The sequence below is a fragment of the Schistocerca cancellata genome, chromosome 10 (genome assembly GCF_023864275.1).
Source record: "Schistocerca cancellata isolate TAMUIC-IGC-003103 chromosome 10, iqSchCanc2.1, whole genome shotgun sequence".
Lineage (NCBI taxonomy): Eukaryota > Metazoa > Arthropoda > Insecta > Orthoptera > Acrididae > Schistocerca > Schistocerca cancellata.
The window spans coordinates 214,790,014-214,810,810 of NC_064635.1; the positions used below are offsets into that span (position 1 = coordinate 214,790,014).

The 20,797-nt window shown below is 39.7% G+C and overlaps 1 protein-coding gene across 4 annotated transcripts in view; it reads right to left on the reverse strand.

Moving 5' to 3' along the window:
- The window catches only part of LOC126106648 (zinc finger and SCAN domain-containing protein 21-like), a 210,078-nt gene that overhangs the window by 134,268 nt on the left and 55,013 nt on the right, over window positions 1-20,797 (reverse strand). For all 4 annotated transcript variants that reach the window (XM_049913006.1, XM_049913005.1, XM_049913008.1 and 1 more), the window contains one exon: window positions 1,436-1,537. In XM_049913006.1, the coding sequence (XP_049768963.1) occupies window positions 1,436-1,537 (102 nt within the window). The remainder of the gene's footprint in view (window positions 1-1,435; window positions 1,538-20,797) is intronic.

Here is a 20,797-nt window from a genome sequence, read left to right on the forward strand (position 1 = left end):
AATGAGCTACAATCACTGTATATGGATGCATTGTCCAAAAACAGTATTTGTGTCCTCAATTGTTGTGAAGATAGCTGCATGAGATTTCTGTCTAGTGTTCAATAGTGGAAATGTAGGTAGAATTAAATGCCTGCAGAGAATAGGCTTCCACCCACGTGCATTCACACTGAAGATATTCAGAAGCATCGACGAAGTGTGACTGAAGAAAAGCTCAGGCAGCAAAAGAAATAATGCAAAACTTGGCTAGGCAAAGGAGGCAGGGGAAGAGGTTACTCCAGAAAGATAAGGAAGAAAATAAAGAATATAGATATGGACAGCATTACTCAGTAGAGGTATAGCAATATTGTCAAAAACTGCAATACTGTCAAAAATTGCAATAAAAGTTTTAAATGCAAACTGCCATAAACTGAATTTTTGAGCTACAATGCACCTTTTCTCAGGAATTATAAAAGCTAACATCCTGCAAGTTGGCATGGTTCTAAAGAATTACTAGGCCTAACTGAATAATCCTGTGCGGCACTTTTCTGCTATCTTTTCTCTGAGAAAAGTTCTCCTTTAAAATTTGAGACAAATAGAGCGGTCCTGGGTAACCCAAAACTGAAAAATTAATTTCATACCAACTATGACCTTAAACAAAAAACTGTTCCACACATTTTATGAACCTCTTATGCAGATGTAAACTGTGAAATTCCAAATGTATGTTTTTGGATAGGGTCCGCAGTTAGCAAAACATAATTTTGTTTTTTAACCCAAACATGTTTCACTGCAGTTGCACCATCTTCAGTGGGTTTTTCTGATGTGGTAAAAAGATAAAAAATAGAAGCCCACTGAAGATGCCCACTGAAGATGCTACAACTCCAGTGAAAGATGTTTGGGTTAAAAAACAAAATTGTGTTTTGCTAAAGGCGGACCCTATCCAAAAACATACGTATTGTTAAAGCAAACATGGAAAAAAAGAGCTTCAACCCCAAGATGATTATTGTGAAATTCCAGTTTTATTGCCTGACTGGTTTACGACAGAAGGTACATAATAAAAACAATGGTAATTAAAAATTCAAATGCTTATAAAATGTATGTCAATACACATTTTCAAACAAAAACTGCACAGAATATCAAGCATTATGTTCTATATAATTGTCTCAAGTTTCACTATTTTAGCTGTAATATTTTTGGAGATAAATATGTTTAAGTACAAGAACGCATTTTGGCCTACATCTGTCCTTAATCTGCATTTAAAGTTTAGGGAACCTCAAAACAAATTATGTAACATGACATTAAGTTCACAAGCAAGTTAGTCAGTCAGAATCGGCCCAGAATCTGCAATGGTATGTATGGGATATTAATTATTTGGAGTTATTTCATATGGGCCTCACGCAAATGCACATTCGTGTGTATCAACTAATGAGTCACTGTGTTACAATGGAATGTGACCCACCTGCCCAACATCTTCGCTCACTGGTTTCTCGTCTTCCTCGTCCTCCATTTTCTCAATATTGAATGTGCCAGACACAGCCAAGTCTGCTGAAGGTGGACATATCTGAAACAGTTGAAAGAAAATGTGCTACAAGGCAAGAGATAGGGTATGACAAACTGTTGAGCAAAATCACAACAGCCCATTTCCTTTGATTTCCATATATCTAACAAGTGCAACACAGCAACATAACTTAAATAAATGCAACTCAGGCAGAGTGATAAATCAACAAGAAGTAATAGACTTCCTGGCAGATTAAAACTGTGTGCCCGACCGAGACTCGAACTCGGGACCTTTGCCTTTCGCCCGCGAAAGGCAAAGGTCCCGAGTTCGAGTCTCGGTCGGGCACACAGTTTTAATCTGCCAGGAAGTTTCATATCAGCGCACACTCCGCTGCAGAGTGAAAATCTCATTCTGGAAGAAGTAATAGCATCTTTACAGGGATTGCACTAAAATGTATAATATCTCAAAAACAAAATCTACTTCTTGTAAATATTCATAGAAGAAAACAACTGTAACTGAACCTAGAGAACTAATATAGATTAGGAGGCTACTTACTAGCAAACATTTACTTTAAGCAACAAAATACAGGTGGTGGTGTGACAGTTTACGTAAGTAAACACATAGCAGTTATAAAATATATTCATAAACATCGCACGATAGAAGTACAAATTGAAATGATGAGTAATGTGTTCCACAGTAATGCTCTTAAGTCAGTGAAGCATAAAGTGACCATCCTGAGCACTTTTGTCTGCAAACAGAGTACCTAATAAATTCAGCTTTGCCAAAATTGTCAAAAATTCTGCAGAAATGAACTCCAAAAATGCCAAACATTAGCTTTTCAATACACAACAGCATAGTTGAAATGGGATTTTGCATATCAGATGAAGAGATCTGATGACAAATAGAATGACTTATATTCTTTGTCAAATAACAACAGTAAAATCAGGCACTGAATCATTCCTTAAACTATAAGCCTACAAACGACATCTATCAGAAATCTAAATAAAAGATTTTTCAAAAGAGCTAGAAAAACAAAGCTGGGATGAAATATATAAGGAAACCAATGTGAATATGAAATTCTCTAAATTCTCCTTATTGTTTAAATTGAACTTCAAAAAGGCATTTCCAAAAGTATGCACGTCTATATCAACGACTCACAAAAACAGATGGATAACAGCAGATATTAAGAAGTCCTCCCAAACACTTGAACACCTCAGTTCCATGAAAAAGGTTCACAATTATCCAGATTTCTTAAATTTCTATCAGAGATACAAAAAGATCTATAGGAAGTTGGTGATTGCTGCAAAAAAGTAATTTAATGACAAAATAATTTATAATGCAGAGAATAAAAGCAAAATCATCTGGGATGTTATAAAAAAGGAAACAGGAGAGGCAAACAAATGCAGAATAACATACTGCTAAGGGAGGGGGATAAGGTAATAAATGATGCACAATAACAGCAAAAATTCCCCAAAACAAATATAACATCTGTAAATAATGTTGCACTAAATACAATGAGGTTACTTCCAACCACAGAGAATGAAGTCAATAAAAGTGATCAAAAACTAAAAAATAAAAAGTCAGTAGTCTTAGACAAAGTAACTGAAACAATGCATAGGGATTATACAAGGCTCCTTAACAAATATAATAAATGAATCCTTCACATCAGGGACACTTACAGAGCAGCTAAAACAGGCAACAGTTGTACCTTTGCTTAAGAAAGGTAATGCATAAGACATAGAAAATTACTGGCCCATTTCTCTGCAGTCAGAATTCTCAAAAATAATAGAAGCAATTATGAAAGACAGATTAATGAATTACCCGAATAAATACAATCTTTTAAGCGAATCACAGTTTGGTTTACGAAGTGGCAAAAATACAGAGTCAGCCATAGTAGAATTCACAAAAGTTGTACTTGATGCTCTTGATAAAGATGAGTGTGTCACAGGCATATTTTTGGGTCTTTCTAAGGCATCTGATACAGTCGACCACGAGATTCTATTAAACAAATTAAGGGCATTATGAATAAGAGGGGTAGCTAATGAGTGCTTTCGATCATACCTATCAGATAGGGTACAAAGATTAGAGATAACACATACTTAAAATATATCTAAACATTTAGTAAAAGAAAGTGCTGGCAGGTTGATAGACACACAAACAAACACAAACATACACACAAAATTCTAGCTTTCGCAACCAACAGCTGCTTCGTCAGGAAAGAGCGAAGGAGAGGGAAAGATGAAAGGATGTGGGTTTTAAGGGAGAGGGTATGAAGTCCTTCCAATCCCGGGAGCAGAAAGACTTACAAAAGGACGGGTATACACTCGCACACACACACATATCCATCCACACATATACAGACACAAGCAGACATATTCAAAGGCAAAGGGTTTGGGCAGAGATGTCAGTCGAGGCAGAAGTGCAGAGGCAAAGATGTTGTTGAAGGACAGGTGAGGTATGAGTGGCGGCAAATTGAAATTAGCGGAGATTGAGGCCTGGTGGATAACGGGAAGAGAGGATATATTGAAGGGCAAGTTCCCATCTCCGGAGTTCGGATAGGTTGGTGTTAGTGGGAAGTATCCAGATAACCCGGACGGCGTAACACTGTGCAAAGAAGTGCTGGCAGTGCACCAAGGTATGTTTAGCCACAGGGTGATCCTCATTACCAACAAACACTGTCTGTCTGTGTCCATTCATGCGAATGGACAGTTTGTTGCTGGTCATTCCCACATAGAATGCGTCACAGTGTAGGCAGGTCAGTTGGTAAATCACGTGGGTGCTTTCACACATGGCTCTGCCTTTGATCGTGTACACCTTCCGGGTTCCAGGACTGAAGTAGGTGGTGGTGGGAGGGTGCATGGGACAGGTTTTACACCGGGGGCGGTTACAAGGGTAGGAGCCAGAGGGTAGGGAAGGTGGTTTGGGGATTTCATAGGGATGAACTAAGAGGTTACGAAGGTTAGGTGGACGGCGGAAAGACACTCTTGGTGGAGTGGGGAGGATTTCATGAAGCATGGATCTCATTTCAAGGCAGGAGAACCACATTCAGAGTCTGATCCAGTCCCGGAAAGTATCCTGTCACAAGTGGGGCACTTTTGTGGTTCTTCTGTGGGAGGTTCTGGGTTTGGGGGGGCTCTGGTTATTTGCTTCTGTACCAGGTCGGGAGGGTAGTTGCGGGATGCGAAAGCTGTTGTCGGGTTGTTGGTGTAATGGTTCAGGGATTCCGGACTGGAGCAGATTCGTTTGCCACGAAGACCTAGGGTGTAGGGAAGGGACCGTTTGACATGGAATGGGTGGCAGCTCTCATAATGGAGGTACTGTTGCTTGTTGGTGGGTTTGATGTGGACGGATGTGTGAAGCTGGCCATTGGACAGATGGAGGTCAATGTCAAGGAAAGTGGCATGGGATTTGGAGTAGGACCAGGTGAATCTGATGGAACCAAAGGATTTGAGGTTGGAGAGGAAATTCTGGAGTTGTTCTTCACTGTGAGTCCAGATCATGAAGATGTCATCAATAAATCCGTACCAAACTTTGGGTTGGCAGGCCTGGGTAACCAAGAAGGCTTCCTCTAAGCGACCCATGAATAGGTTGGCGTACGAGGGGGCCATCCTGGTACCCATGGCTGTTTCCTTTAATTGTTGGTATGTCTGGCCTTCAAAAGTGAAGAAGTTGTGGGTCAGGATGAAGCTGGCTAAGGTAATGAGGAAAGAGGTTTTAGGTAGGGTGGCAGGTGATCGGCGTGAAAGCAAGTGCTCCATCGCAGCGAGGCCCTGGACGTGCGGAATATTTGTGTATAAGGAAGTGGCATCAATGGTTACGAGGATGGTTTCCGGGGATAACAGATTGGGTAAGGATTCCAGGCGTTCAGTTTGGAACCGGTATAGGGACTGATGGAAACTGAAACTGAACAATCCATTGCCCTCACCCACCTAATGCTTCACCTACACATCAACTCAGCCAATGAACACACCCGTCAACTCCTACAACTCCTATCCTTAATAAAAGTCCTCAATCATTCCTCTCCCACATCCACACCGGCTGTTCAGAGCATCCTCCTACAGGCCAACCACAAATTAGAACAGCATGCCACCCTCCACATCAAAAAACTATCCAATCTCCTGGTTTCCCACCTCCGGAAAGGCAACTCACTTACCGTTCACAACCTTTCCAGCAAACCTCAACCTCCTCTCATTGCATACAAACCCAGTCTCTCCCATCTACTCAATCTCCTACTTCCAGTTCCACTCCCTCCAAAACCTCAAAATTCCAATCAACACAATCTGGAACCACAACACCCTAATTCAGTAGTTAACCTTTCCTCCAAACCTCTCTCCCAATCCGAAACCTCAGTCCTATCCAAAGGCCTCACCTTCAGCCCCACTCCCAGATTCAACCAAACAGCCCTCGTCAAAGATTTACTGTCCTACACTCGTACTCTCTGCTGGAAATATCACTTTGCCATGAAGAAAAATGATCCTAATCCTACTCCTAATGATCCAACTTCCCAAGACACTATCCAAATTGAACCCTGCCTGGGACAGTTCCTTCCTCCGTCACAGCGGGACCCACCTCCTCTTCCTCATAATCACCCTCTCCAAACCTTCCAGGAACTTCTGACTTCCAGCCTGGCCTCTCAATCCTTCTTAAAAAACCTTAATCCTACTCCCAACATCACCACTGCTGAAGCCCAGGCCATCCGTGATCTGAAGGCTGACCGATCCATCATCATTCTTCCGGCGGATAAGGGTTCCACGACCGTGGTACTTGATTGTCGGGAGTATGTGGCTGAGGGACTGCGTCAGCTTTCAGACAACACCACATACAAAGTTTGCCAAGGTAATCCCATTCCTGATGTCCAGGCGGAGCTTCAAGGAATCCTCAGAACCTTAGGCCCCCTACAAAACCTTTCACCTGACTCCATCAACCTCCTGACCCCACATACACCCCGCACCCCTACCTTCTACCTTCTTCCTAAAATTCACAAACCCAATCATCCCGGCCGCCCCATTGTAGCTGGTTACCAAGCCCCCACAGAACGTATCTCTGCCTACGTAGATCAACACCTTCAACCCATTACATGCAGTCTCCCATCCTTCATCAAAGACACCAACCACTTTCTCGAACGCCTGGAATCCTTACCCAATCTGTTACCCCCGGAAACCATCCTTGTAACCATTGATGAATATTCCGCACGTCCAGGGCCTCGCTGCGATGGAGCACTTCCTTTCACGCCGATCACCTGCCACCCTACCTAAAACCTCTTTCCTCATTACCTTAGCCAGCTTCATCCTGACCCACAACTTCTTCACTTTTGAAGGCCAGACATACCAACAATTAAAGGGAACAGCCATAGGTACCAGGATGGCCCCCTCGTACGCCAACCTATTCATGGGTCGCTTAGGGGAAGCCTTCTTGGTTACCCAGGCCTGCCAACCCAAAGTTTGGTACAGATTTATTGATGACATCTTCATGATCTGGACTCACAGTGAAGAACAACTCCAGAATTTCCTCTCCAACCTCAACTCCTTTGGTTCCATCAGATTCACCTGGTCCTACTCCAAATCCCATGTCACTTTCCTTGACATTGACCTCCATCTGTCCAATGGCCAGCTTCACACATCCGTCCACATCAAATCCACCAACAAGCAACAGTACCTCCATTATGACAGCTGCCACCCATTCCACATCAAACGGTCCCTTCCCTACACCCTAGGTCTTCGTGGCAAACGAATCTGCTCCAGGCTGGAATCCCTGAACCATTACACCAACAACCCGACAACAGCTTTCGCATCCCGCAACTACCCTCCCGACCTGGTACAGAAGCAAATAACCAGAGCCACTTCCTCACCCCCCCCCCCCCAAACCCAGAACCTCCCACAGAAGAACCACAAAAGTGCCCCACTTGTGACAGGATACTTTCCGGGACTGGATCAGACTCTAAATGTGGCTCTCCAGCAGGGATACGACTTCCTCAAATCCTGCCCTGACATGAGATCCATGCTTCATGAAATCCTCCCCACTCCACCAAGAGTGTCTTTCCGCCGTCCACCTAACCTTCGTAACCTCTTAGTTCATCCCTATGAAATCCCCAAACCACCTTCCCTACCCTCTGGCTCCTACCCTTGTAGCCACCCCCGGTGTAAAACCTGTCCTATGCACCCTCCCACCACCACTTACTCCAGTCCTGGAACCCGTAAGGTGTACACGATCAAAGGCAGAGCCATGTGTGAAAGCACCCACGTGATTTACCAACTGACCTGCCTACACTCTGACGCATTCTATGTGGGAATGACCAGCAACAAACTGTCCATTCGCATGAATGGACACAGGCAGACAGTGTTTGTTGGTAATGAGGATCACCCTGTGGCTAAACATGCCTTGGTGCATGGCCAGCACATCTTGGCACAGTGTTACACCGTCCGGGTTATCTGGATACTTCCCACTAACACCACCCTATCCGAAATCCGGAGGGGGAACTTGCCCTTCAATATATCCTCTCTTCCCGTTATCCACCAGGCCTCAATCTCTGCTCATTCCAAGTTGCCGCCACTCATACCTCACCTGTCATTCAACAATATCTTTGCCTCTGCACTTCCGCCTCAACTGACATCTCTGCCCAAACTCTTTGCCTTTGAATATGTCTGCTTGTGTCTGTATATGTGTGGATGGATATGTGTGTGTGTGTGTGTGTGTGTGTGTGTGTGTGTGTGTGTGTGTGTGCGCGCGCGCATACCCGTCCTTTTTTCCCCCCTAAGGTAAGTCTTTCCACTCCCGGGATTGGAATGACTCCTTACCCTCTCCCTTAAAACCCACATCCTTTCGTCTTTCCCTCTCCTTCGCTCTTTCCTGACGAAGCAGCCGTTGGTTGCGAAAGCTAGAATTTTGTGGGTATGTTTGTGTTTGTTTGTGTGTTTATCGACCTGCCAGCGCTTTCTTTTGGTAAGTCACATCATCTTTTTTTTAGATATATTTTTCCCACGTGGAATGTTTCCCTCTATTATATTCATAAACATTTAGTAAAACACTTATCAGAATCAAAATACATTAATATAGGGGTTCGTAAAGTAGCATATTATGGCCAATACTGTTCCTGATATACATCAATAACTTTCCCAGTAGTGTTAATCATGGTGAAAAAATTCTCTTCACTGATGACAGCAATATTATAGTCACTGAGCAAACACGAGAACTCCTTGCCGAGAAAGCAAATGACACTCTCAAGGAAGTTCATGGTTGGTCAATAAGCAATAAAGTGACATTGAACATAAAGGAAACTAATGCCATGAATTTCAGTTTGAACTGGAAACATGACAATGTTAAATTAAATGTAGATGGCACCTCTATAGGCTGTGTAACAAATGCAAAATTTCTAGGAGTGAATATTGATTCTCAGTTGAAGTGGGGTGAACACACAAAGGTACTTGCAAACAGAATGTCATCACATGTTATGCACTTAGAATCCTATTATCAGTGTGTAACATGCAGTGTCTTTTAGTCACATATTATTCATATGTACACTCAATTCTTAGCTATGGAATTCTTTTTTGGGGAACAAATGCACAAAATATGAACACAGTTTTCAAACTCCAGAAAAGAGCCATAAGAATAATAACCAAAAATACTAGTCGAGCTCATTGTAAAGATGTGTTCAGAACATTGGGGATTTTAACTGCTCCATGTGAATACATTTACCAGTCAGTTGTACACATCAAAAATAACATTGCTAATTACTGCACAAACAACTCTGCCCGTGACCATGCAACAAGAGATAGACTCAACTTACATTTACCAAGAAAAAAATAAACATAAAACTCAAAACAGCATTTTCTACCAAGGAATAAAACTGTACAATAAATTACCAAAAGAGATCAAAGAAATTGCCAAAATACACTTATTTAAAAAGGCAGCTAAAAAGTACCTGTTATGCAATACATTTTATACACTGAAGGATTACATAACTAAAACAGAGTAGGGGTTTGATGAAGAATGTTATACAAATAAATAATAATAACAATAATAATGATTATAAAACAACCAACATTCCACATAACACCATCAATTTATGTTTTTTTTCCTTCTTTCTTTCTAGAAATACTCACCCCCAAGCTATGCATAGCATAATACTAACAGCAGATGGGAAGTTGCGGTACAGAAAATGGTCCAGAGATCACCAGTGTGTGTGTGTGTGTGTGTGTGTACGTGTGTGTGTGTGTGTGTGTGTGTGTGTGTGTGTGTGTGTGTGTGTGTGTGTGTGTGTGGTGGTGGTGGTGGTGGGGGGGGGGGGGAGGGGGGGGGGGAGTGAAGTGTTATGAAACAATTTGTGTATAGTGTGTACAGTGACTGACAGTGAGATATGAGTGAACAGTGTGGCATTACATTATTTAATAAGTTATTTGTAAGAAAAGTACTGTATACCGAGAGTAAATCTAATGATTGCCTCTAACTAGAATTTTGTAAATATGTGTGTGCATGAATTAGCTTATTTTAAACTGATCTAAACTTGTAAATACTTTGACATGTCCTATAGCCTTGTAAAAAGAGATCTACCGATGAATAAAGCAGCAGCAGCAGCTGCTGCTGCTGCTGCTACTACGTATGAACTAAACAGCTCGATAAAGCTTACTGCTCTGCAGATTTTTAAGGGAAAAGAGAATAGTGCTATCATTTTGATGGCTTCAAGCAAAGAAAATGTAAATAAATAAATTACAGGCAGTCAAGCAAGTGCTGTTCCTGTTGCAATGCATGAAAAATTAACACCTAGAGCTGGTTCAACACTGATTCACAAGGACCTTAATGTAATATACATCTTGGAAAATGGTGGCATGTTCGCACTAAACATAACATCTGCACCATATTACATCTGTCAGAGACAACGTATAATAGCATTACAGGGCAGACACATGGCACTGATTGTTTAGCTTGAAATGTGCAGCACTGGATGGCAATATAGTATTTAACTATGAGGAAGCACACTAAAAAAACCAGTGAGAACATTTCTTTTTTCTGCTATTTCAGAAGGTCTCTTACAGTCAAAGTCATTGCTGGTCATGGAGCATATTTTAAAGAAATGGAGGTGTTCCTCCATTTTGGAGGAAGATTTTGACTTTTTCCAGTTGGACAGGCAGTGCAGGAAGTTCAAATACTTGAATCGAGCTAACTGTCCTCCATTTTCAGCAGAAGTTTTCTCATACATTTCAATACAAATATCTTAAGAACTATTTTTGTATCTTGAAATGTAACTACCTTAGTTTTTTATTAGTATATTACATGAGCCACACTTTCAATAAAGAACTGGATGCACTCATAGTGGCGCAACACATCACACCAGTAGAGCATGTGTAACCCCATGTCTGTCTAGATGATGAATAATGGCTGCAGTTGAGAACAGAAAACTCTTTTGAGCTTTTATTATGATTATTACCATTATTACTAATTTTTTTTTCATTTAACATGATACACATGAATGCCATGAGCCTTAAAGATAGGGCGGCTTTTGCTGCATTTTCAGGAGGGGCAGTATCTATGGGGCTTTGTATTTGTTCCACGATTCAGCTTCCTGGCTCGAAGTAACGAGGTGCGCCATCAAATATTAAGCACCCATAACAATGCTGCTGATGTCACAGCGAACAGAAGACACAACAAGAACTATCAGTTCATCTGCTTCTTAATGTATGCCAGAATCGAATGTACAGATTCAAATACAAGAACTCAAATTAAATGTACATGCAATGTTTTTCTACATTAAGTAATAGTATGTGGACACACAATATAACTGTTCTTAAAGGAAGTCGTAACATGTATTTGTCTATAGCAATTTGAATTTGCTTGAAGATTCAAGGTTTCAGCACAGGCACAACTGTAATCGAATGAAGTCTAGACAAATAGAATGTGCACAGTCTATGAGGAAGATTCATTCATGGTATAAGGTATCAAGCTGGAACATGTTAACACATGAGAAGGCGCAATCTGTTTTACTTGGTAAAAAACTTTAATATAAATACTTATTAATTTTTTGTTACAAAATGTTGCACTGGGAGCTGTAACCTCAGCCTAAGTTGTCATATTAGTGGATAAAATGTAGTGCATTATGCAAAGGCTTGTCATAAATTTACAGTCAAAAAGCACCTTGTGGCCACGTCTGTGTATGTACTGTTCACAGATGACTGTTGAGTTTAAAAAAACACAACATACTGTAATATGTACAACTGCTGTCGGCTTGACACGTTCCATTCATTGATGAACCAAGAGAATTAGTCATCTGTGAGCACTACACATACGGACATGGTCTTTTGCACATAGTGCTTTTTAATTGTGTTTTATTTCTGACGAAGACTTGCATAATAAGCTACATTTTACCTACTAATATGATAACCTGGCATGAGGTTGCAGCTCACAATGAACACATTTTGTAACAAACATTTCTGAAGACTAGAAGATGGCAGCAAAGCCTGTTGAAACCAGTTGTTGAAAAATGGTATTTAAGCGATCTTGCCTATGGAAAGCTTTTTTGCACTCTCATTAATTTTTTTTTCCTCTATTCATTTTCCTTTTTGAATCTACTATTGTATGTAGTGTATACATAATACAGGCTTGAATCTTTTGCAACATTAATCACACAATACTTCATGCAATTTCACTATTCAGAATACAATTATTCATATGCTGATTACAATGGCGCATTTAGTTTCCTAGAAACTATGTTAATTGCAAGTTATTAATAATTGAAAATTTTATTAAAATATGAAATAGGGAGTTTCAACTAAGCTAATCAGTCAAATTTAACATACTGACATTTCACCGGATACCTATGACACAAGATTTCACTTTAACATGTCTTAATTTTCCTAAAACTAACTAACTTAGAAGATTACCACTACTGGAGATGGGACACGTCCAAATTTTCTATTGAACACTTAGCCACTGTACTCATTAAGATCCCAGCTGTTCTAAATTTTCTGGGTCAAATGACACCTATCATTAATAGTTTAAGCCAATAATTAAAAATTTGCGTAAACTATAATAATTTTCTGTATGAAAATTCTACTCACACACTGGTAATTCCGAGTGTACACACACAAAGTAATCCTGTAACCTTTTGTTACATATTTTGTAAACCAAGTCTTTGAAACATATACTCATCCAAATTAGTAAATTTCAACCTAGCTGTTCCATAAACAACTATGTATTTCCTGAGATCATAAAACATTCATATGAAAGTGCTTAAATAGTTTACCCCACCTAAATCACGCGACTAACATCTCCGACGAAAGGATAACCATCTACGAGTTAGGACGTGGAATGTCAGAAGCTTGAAAGTCGTAGGGAAGCTAGAAAACCTGAAAAGAGAAATGCAAACACTCAATCTAGTTATCGTAGGGGTCAGTAAGTGAAATGGAAAGAAACCAAGGATTATAGGTCAGATGAGTATGGTGCAATATCAACAGCAGCAGAAAATGGTATAACGGGAGTTGGGTTTGTAATGAATAGGAAGATAGGGCAGAGAGTGTATTATTGTGAACAGTTCGGTGATAGGGTTGTTCTTATCAGAATCGACAGCAAACCAACATCGACAACGATAGTTCAGGTATACATGCAGATGTCACAAGCTGAAGATGATAGAGGAAGTGTATGAGGATATTGAAGGGAGATGAAAATCTTAACAATCATGGGGGACTGGAATGCAGTTGTAAGGGAAGGAGTGCAAGAAAAGTTTAAAGAAAATTATGGGCTTGGGACAAGGAATGAGAGAGGAGAAAGACTAACTGAGTTTTGTAATAAATTTCAGCTCGTAATAGTGAATACTCTGTTCAAGAATCACAAGAGGAGAAGGTGTACTTCGAAAAGGCTGAGTGATATGGGAAGATTTCAGTTACATTACATCATGCTCAAACAGATATTCTGAAATCAGATACAGTATTGTAAGGTGTATCCAGGAACAGATATTGACTCAGATCACAATGTAGTAATGATGAAGAGTACACCGAAGTTTAAGAGATTCATCTGGAAGGATCAATACTCAAAGAAGTGGAATACAGAAGTACTAAATAATGATGAGGTATGCTTGAAGTCCTCTAAGGCTGTAGATACAGCAATAAAGAGTCGCCCAGTAGGCAGTACAGTTGAAGAGGAATGGACATATCTAAAAAGGGCAACCAGAGAAGTTGGAGAGAAATACATAGGTACAAAGAAGTAACTGTGGAGAAGAAGAAAATATTCCAGTTGAGCGATGAAAGAAAAAAGTACTAAAACGTTCAGGGAAATTCAGGAATATAGAAATACAAGTTGCTGAGGAATGAGACAAATAGGAAGTGCAGGGAAGCTAAGGTGAAATGGCTGCAAGAAAAATGTGAAGAAATCAAAAAAGAAATTGGCAGAAGGACTGATTCAGCATATAGGGAAGTTGAAACAACCTTCAGTGAAATTAAAAGCAAGGGTGGTAACATTAAGAGTGCAACCGGAATTCCACTGTTAAGTGCAGAGGTGAGAGCGGATAGGTGGAAAGATTACATTTCAGGCCTCTATGAGGGGGAAAATTTGTCTGATGTGATAGAAGAAGAAACAAGAGTCGATTTAGGAGAGATAGGGTATCCAGTATTACAATTAGAATTTAGGAGAGCTTTGGAGGACATAAGATCTAATAAGGCAGAAGAGATAGATAACATTCCCTCACAATTTCTAAAATCATTGCAGGAAGTGGCAACAAAATGACTATTCATGTATAATGTATGAGTCTGGCAGCATACCACTTGACTTTCAGAAAAATATCATCCACACAATTCCGAACACTGTAAGACAAGATGGGTGTGAGAATTGTCACACCATCAGCTTAACAGCTCATGTATCCAAGATGCTTACACACGAGTAATATACAGAAGAATGGAAAAGAAAATTGAGGATGTGTTAGATGATAATCAGCTTGGCTTTAGGAAAGGTAAAGGCATCAGAGAGAGAATTCTGACATCACAGTTGATAATGGAAGCATGGTTAAAGAAAGATCAAAACATGTCAACCTGGAAAAAGCATTCAAAACAATAAAATGATGCAAGATGTTTGAAATTCTGAGAACAATAGGGGTAAGCTATAGGGAGAGATGGATAATATACAATATGTACAAGAGCCAAGAGGAAATAATAAGAGTGGATGACCAAGGACGAAGTGCTCAGCTTAAAAAGCATGTAAGACAGGGATGTATTCTTTTGCCCCTACTGTTCAGTCTGTACATCAAAGAGACAGTGATGGAAATAAAAGAAAGAGTTAGGAGTGGCGTTAAAATTCAAGGTGAAAGAATACAATTTGCTGATCACATTGACATCTTGAGCAAAAGTGAAGAATAGTAACACGATCTGCTGAATGGATCAGTCTAATGGGTACAGAATATGGATTGAGAGTAAATCAAAGAAAGACAAACGTAATGAGAAGTAGCAGAAACGAAAACAGCGAGAAACTTAACATCAAGATTGATGATTACAAAGTAGGTGTAGTTAAATAGTTCTACTACCTAGGCAGCTATAACAAGTGACAGACAGATCAGGTAGGGCATCAATAGCAGACTAGCACTGACAAAAAGGGCATTCCAGGCCAAGAGGAAAGGAATATGTGGAAAAACAATGATGAGAAGGAGGAACAGGATGATAGGACATCTGTTAAAACCTAAGGTAATGACTTCCGCTGTACTAGAGAGAGCTGTAGAAGGCAAAAACTATAGAGGAAGACATAGATTGGAATACATCCAGCAAATAATTGAGGAAGTAGGCTGGAAGTGCTACTCTGGGATGAGGAGGTTGACCCAGGAGAGGAATTCATGGCGGGCCACATCAAACCAGTGACTCAGAAAAAAAAGAACATCTCCTGGAGAATCTGCATGCATCATATGATCGACATCTTTATAGTAACATATACTGCCTTTTATTAACTTCTTTGAAATATACTGATCATTGACGGATTATAAATAAGATCACTGCTGTGATCACGTAACTTATTTTACAACAGGTTCGATTGGTTCACTACTAATTTTGACTCAGATTGTATCAGACAGTGTCACTGTGCGTTTTATTGGCATATTATGTATGCTCAGTTTACAGAGCTTTGACAAGTTCTAATAAAAGATTGTAGTGAAAGAAAGAAAAAAATGTTTTATTTACATCTTTATCTACGCAACACGATCCCAGGACCAAAACTCACCACTAAACAAGGTACGTATAATTTGAGTTTATAGTTTGCCACTATGCAGAAAACTTTAATGCACTACATAAGCTATATATCTGCTAAAAGGTACTCAGGTTTAGTGCCTACTGAATGCAAGCATTCTTCACAATAAAGTAAGAAAATATGAAGAGACTTATATTTAAATTTACAACGGTATGGTGTGCAGAATTACCAGTGAGCAAGGACACTCCCACACTGAGCTCCATGGGTGGCAAGTGAGAAGGCTATCTACTGAAAAGCATTTCCCGGAAAACATTCCACCACAACAAGGTAAAAGAAAAATTCAGAGGATGTAAGAAGTATGTTCAACCATACGAAAAAAGCAACCAGGAAGGGCTTGAAGAAAAGAATGAACGTAATAGTGCAGAACTACCGAATGCAAAGTATTGTATCACAGATCATCATCATCATCATCATCATCATCATCAGTGTTCTGCCTAAAGGCAGGTTTTCACATGGTAGTTCTCCAGGCTGTCTGGTCTTCTGCCATCCTCTTCAGGTCTGCATAATTTCCTCTTCCCTTTATGTTGTCTATCATCTTGTATCTCCTCCTTCCTCTCAGTCTTCTCCCACAAACCAATCCTTCCAAAGCATCTACTAGCAAGCACTCCCTTCTCAATGAACCAACCAGTTCTTTTTCCTTTCTCTTACAACCTTCACCACACATCTTCTCTCACCAACCCTTTCTAATACTCTTTCATTACTCACTCTTTCCATCCAGCTTATTCTCTCCATTCTCCTCCACATCCACATCTCAAATGCTTCTAACCTTTTTTCATCCTCTCGTCTCAGAGTCCATGTTTCTGTCCCATATAGTGCCACACTCCAGACAAAACATTTGGCAAGCCTTTTCCTTAGTCCTTTATCTAATTTGCCACATAAGAGTCTCCTCTTTCTGTTGAATGCCTCCTTTGCTATGGCAATTCAAGTTTTCACCTCCTGGTGACATCTCAAGTCTTCAGTTATTGTGTTTCTGAGATATTTAAATTCACTTACTTGGCTACTGGTAGATTGTCCTATTTTAATATTGGACAGTCTGCGTCTTGTACTGATGACCATACTCTTTGTTTTTGCTGTGTTTATTTGCATCCCATATTCCACACAAGCTTCATTCAGATCTTTGAGAATGTTATTCACTGTCTGCTCACTTTCTGCCACTAATACCATGTCATCAGCAAATCTTATACATTCTATTCTCTTTCCACCAATACATATTCCTCTTTTCCCATCTAAACTTTTCGCAATAATCTCTTCCAGGTATACGTTAAACAACAATGGGGAAGGGCAACAACCTCATCTAACACCTCGTCCAATGCTGCTTCCTTCTGACATTTCATTTCCAATCCTTATCCTTACTTTCTGGTGTAAATATAGATTCTGTATCAGTCGTCTCTCTTTCCAGTCTACTCCTTTCCTCTTCAAGATATCCATCAGCTTGTTCCACTGAACTCTGTCAAAAGCATTTTCTAAATCTATAAAAACAGCAAAGATTTCTCTACCCTTTTCCATATATCTTTCCCCTATAGTTCTTAACAGGCCAACAGCATCTCTTGTTCCTTTTCCTCTTCTAAATCCAAACTGCTCCTCTGCAATCCCTCTATCCAGCTTGCCATATAACCTTCTATTCAACACTCTCAGCAAGACTTTAGCTGCATGAGAAATTAGACTGATGGTCCGGTGCTCTTCACATTTTTTTAGTATTTCTCTTTTTCTCTATTGGTATCATAACTGTTGCAGCGAAGTCCTCAGGCCATTCCCCTTTGTCATATATCTCATTACAGAGGTAGACTATTTCTTTTCTTGCCTTGTTTCCCAGACTCTTCAACAGTTCTGCTGGCAAATCATCTATTCCACATGCCTTCCTATTCTTCATCTCCTTCAGTGCCTTTTCTACTTCTGCTTCCAAGATGGTAAATCCCTTTCCATCTTCCGGCACATATTGCTCCTCTTCAACCTTAATCTCGCTTTGCATTTCATCCCCCTTATACAGACATCCAATATATTCTTGCCATCTGTTCAAAACCTCCTGTGGTTCTTCTGCTAGAGTACCATCCGCTCTTTCTATTTCCATGTTATTCCTCTTTCTTTTACATTCAAAAACTATCTCACTAGCCAGTCTATACATCATTTCATACTTTCCCTCTCTCTCCATTTTCTCTATTTCGTCGCATTTCTGTTTCATCCATTTTTCTCTTGCTTCTTCAGTTTCTCTTCTTAATTCATTATTCAGTTTCCTGTACCTCTTTTTGCCTTCTTCAGTTTCTACACTTTTCCACTTTCTGTGCTCTTCCATCTTTTTCAACATGTTTTCTGTTATCCATTCTTTCCTGGTGCTTTGGGATACTCTAATTCCTAGTACTTCTTTGGCAGAGTCCATGAGTCCTTCCCTCATTTTTATCCACTTGTCACTAACACTTTCATCAACACTACCTCATTGCCATTTTTCCATAAATCTGTTCTCCAAATCTGATGCCTTTCCTACCTCTTTGAGTCTTTCTATGTTTAGTATTTCCTTTGCTTTACCTCTTCAGACTTTTTTCAACTTCACTTGTATTTCTCCCATCACTAGGTTGTGGTCTGAATTTATATCCGCTCCTGGATAAGCTTTAGCATTCTTCAAACAATTCCTGAACCTTTTTTGTATCACAGATGTATCATCAAAAAAATTTATCATAAAATAAAAAAATATCGCGCAAAAATTTATAATTACAGTTTTACAATATTACTTTTCAATTATTGTAAGTAGAATAGTAGATTGTTAGGGCGACTATGGTTATTACACAGTTTCTGACTATAGCAAACTTTCATAGTTCTTGCGACCTCCAACATTCCTTAAAAATTTAAGGCACAAATGATACATTCAAAGAAGCTAGAAACATGTAAAGCAGAAGAATTAGATTCGGGCTTTAATAATAAGATAGTATCATAGGAATATGATAGCTAGTTTTCTTAATAAAAATACTTAAGAATTCAAGAATTCGTTAAAATGGATGGCATTCTAAACACACACACACACACACACACACACACACACACACACACACACACACAGTCTTCAATCAAACTGTTAATTACTGCATGACAAGCAAGAACAATAAATTAAAAACACTTTCACACGTTTTCTATGTGACAATACAACATTGTTGGTACTTGCCAATTATATTAAAATACAACATTTTAATGCAATTAAACATGCAGTGACACATAAATAATTGTTTTTGCTCCTTTGTTTTTTAAAAACAACTGCTACACATCTGGTCTTCATTTTGACATAAACAAGTCAAGCAGTCATCCTGAAAGTTGTGTGCAGGACTAGAGTGCTTTACTATGCATACTCCAGTTGACTTCTGTTATGCGTTGCCTTCTTCAGCCCTTAGAGCTGGAGATTTAATGTGATTCCATGAGATAGTGCAACTTGGCATTTTTCACATTGAAGAATCATTATGAGAAGTGAAAGAATAGATATGTGACAGAAAAAAATACAGGACCAACTAGAGATTGACCCACTGACCGTTGGATTTCAAGTCTGGCACTTACTCACTGCCAAACGAAACCACAGCACTTACATCTGTCCAGACATAATACTGTTCACTACTACGAATGAAGTAGTAGTAGTAGTAGTAGTAGTAGTAGTAGTAGTTGTTGTTGTTTTTTCAGTCCAAAGACTGGTTTGATGCAGCTCTCCTAACTATTCTCACTCTACAACACCTTCTCCTCCTCCACCACCACCACCATCACCACCACCACCACCACCAGCACCACCACCACCACCACACACACACACACACACACACACACACACTTCCCTCCATTACCCAAATAACTATTCCCTGATGCCTCAGAACGTGTCCTATCAACCAATCACTTCTTTTAGCCAAGTTGTGAAATACATTTATTTTTCCCCAATTCAATTAGGCACCGCTCCATTATTTATTCGATTTAGCGATCTAATCTTCAGAATTCTTCTACAGCAACACATTTCAAAAGCTTCTACTCTCTTCTTGTCTGAACTGCTTGTCACCTATACTCACAAACTTTTGTGCACGGCAACATTCCTGACCAAAACCATTAGAAAAGACTCCGAACACTTAAACTTACATTTAATGTTAACAAATGCCTCTATTTCAGAAACAGTTTTTTCCTACACCCAGATAGTGTTTTATCTCCTCTCCTCTTTACCTCTGCCACTGTCCGTAATTTTGCTGCCCACATTGCAAAACCAATCTACTACTTTTAACATCTCATTTCTTAACCTAAATCCCTCTCATCATCATCCAATTTAATTTGACTACATTATATTATCTTTGTTTTACTTTTGTTGATGTTCATCAAATAACCTCTTTTCAACTGCTCTTCCATGTCCTTTGCCATATTTGCCAGTATAACAATATCAACAGCAAATATCAAAGTTCTTGTAGTCTACAACACTGTCTCACTCTCTTCTCTACCATTTCTTTTCTTTCATCAACTCTTCTAATTGCAGGCTCCTTTCTGTACAAGTTATAAATAACCTTTCACTCATTGTATTTTATCCCTGCTAGGTCAAAAGCTTTCACTAAATCTGCAAATCCTGTAAACATAGGTTTGCCTTTTCTTCACTCAATCTTCAAAGACAAAAAGTAGGATAAAGTATTGCCTCCTGTGTTCCTACATTTATCTGGACCTTAAACTAATCTGTTCTGAGGCTGGCTTCTACCAATTGTTCCATTCTTCTGTAAATAATATATTTTGCTATCATGATTCATTAAACTGACAGTTTGGTAATATTCTCAGCCATGACATACTTCGGAATTTGAATTAATACATTACACTATTAATAGACACCTACCCCCATGAACCATGGACCTTGCTGTTGGTGGGGAGGCTTGCGTGCCTCAGCGATACAGATGGCCGTACCGTAGGTGCAACCACAACGGAGGGGTATCTGTTGAGAGGCCAGACAAACGTGTGGTTCCTGAAGAGGGGCAGCAGCCTTTTCAGTAGTTGCACGAGCAACAGTCTGGATGATTGACTGATCTGGCCTTGCAACACTAGCCAAAACGGCCTTGCTGTGCTGGTACTGCGAACGGCTGAAAGCAAGGGGAAACTACAGCCGTAATTTTTCCCGAGGGCATGCAG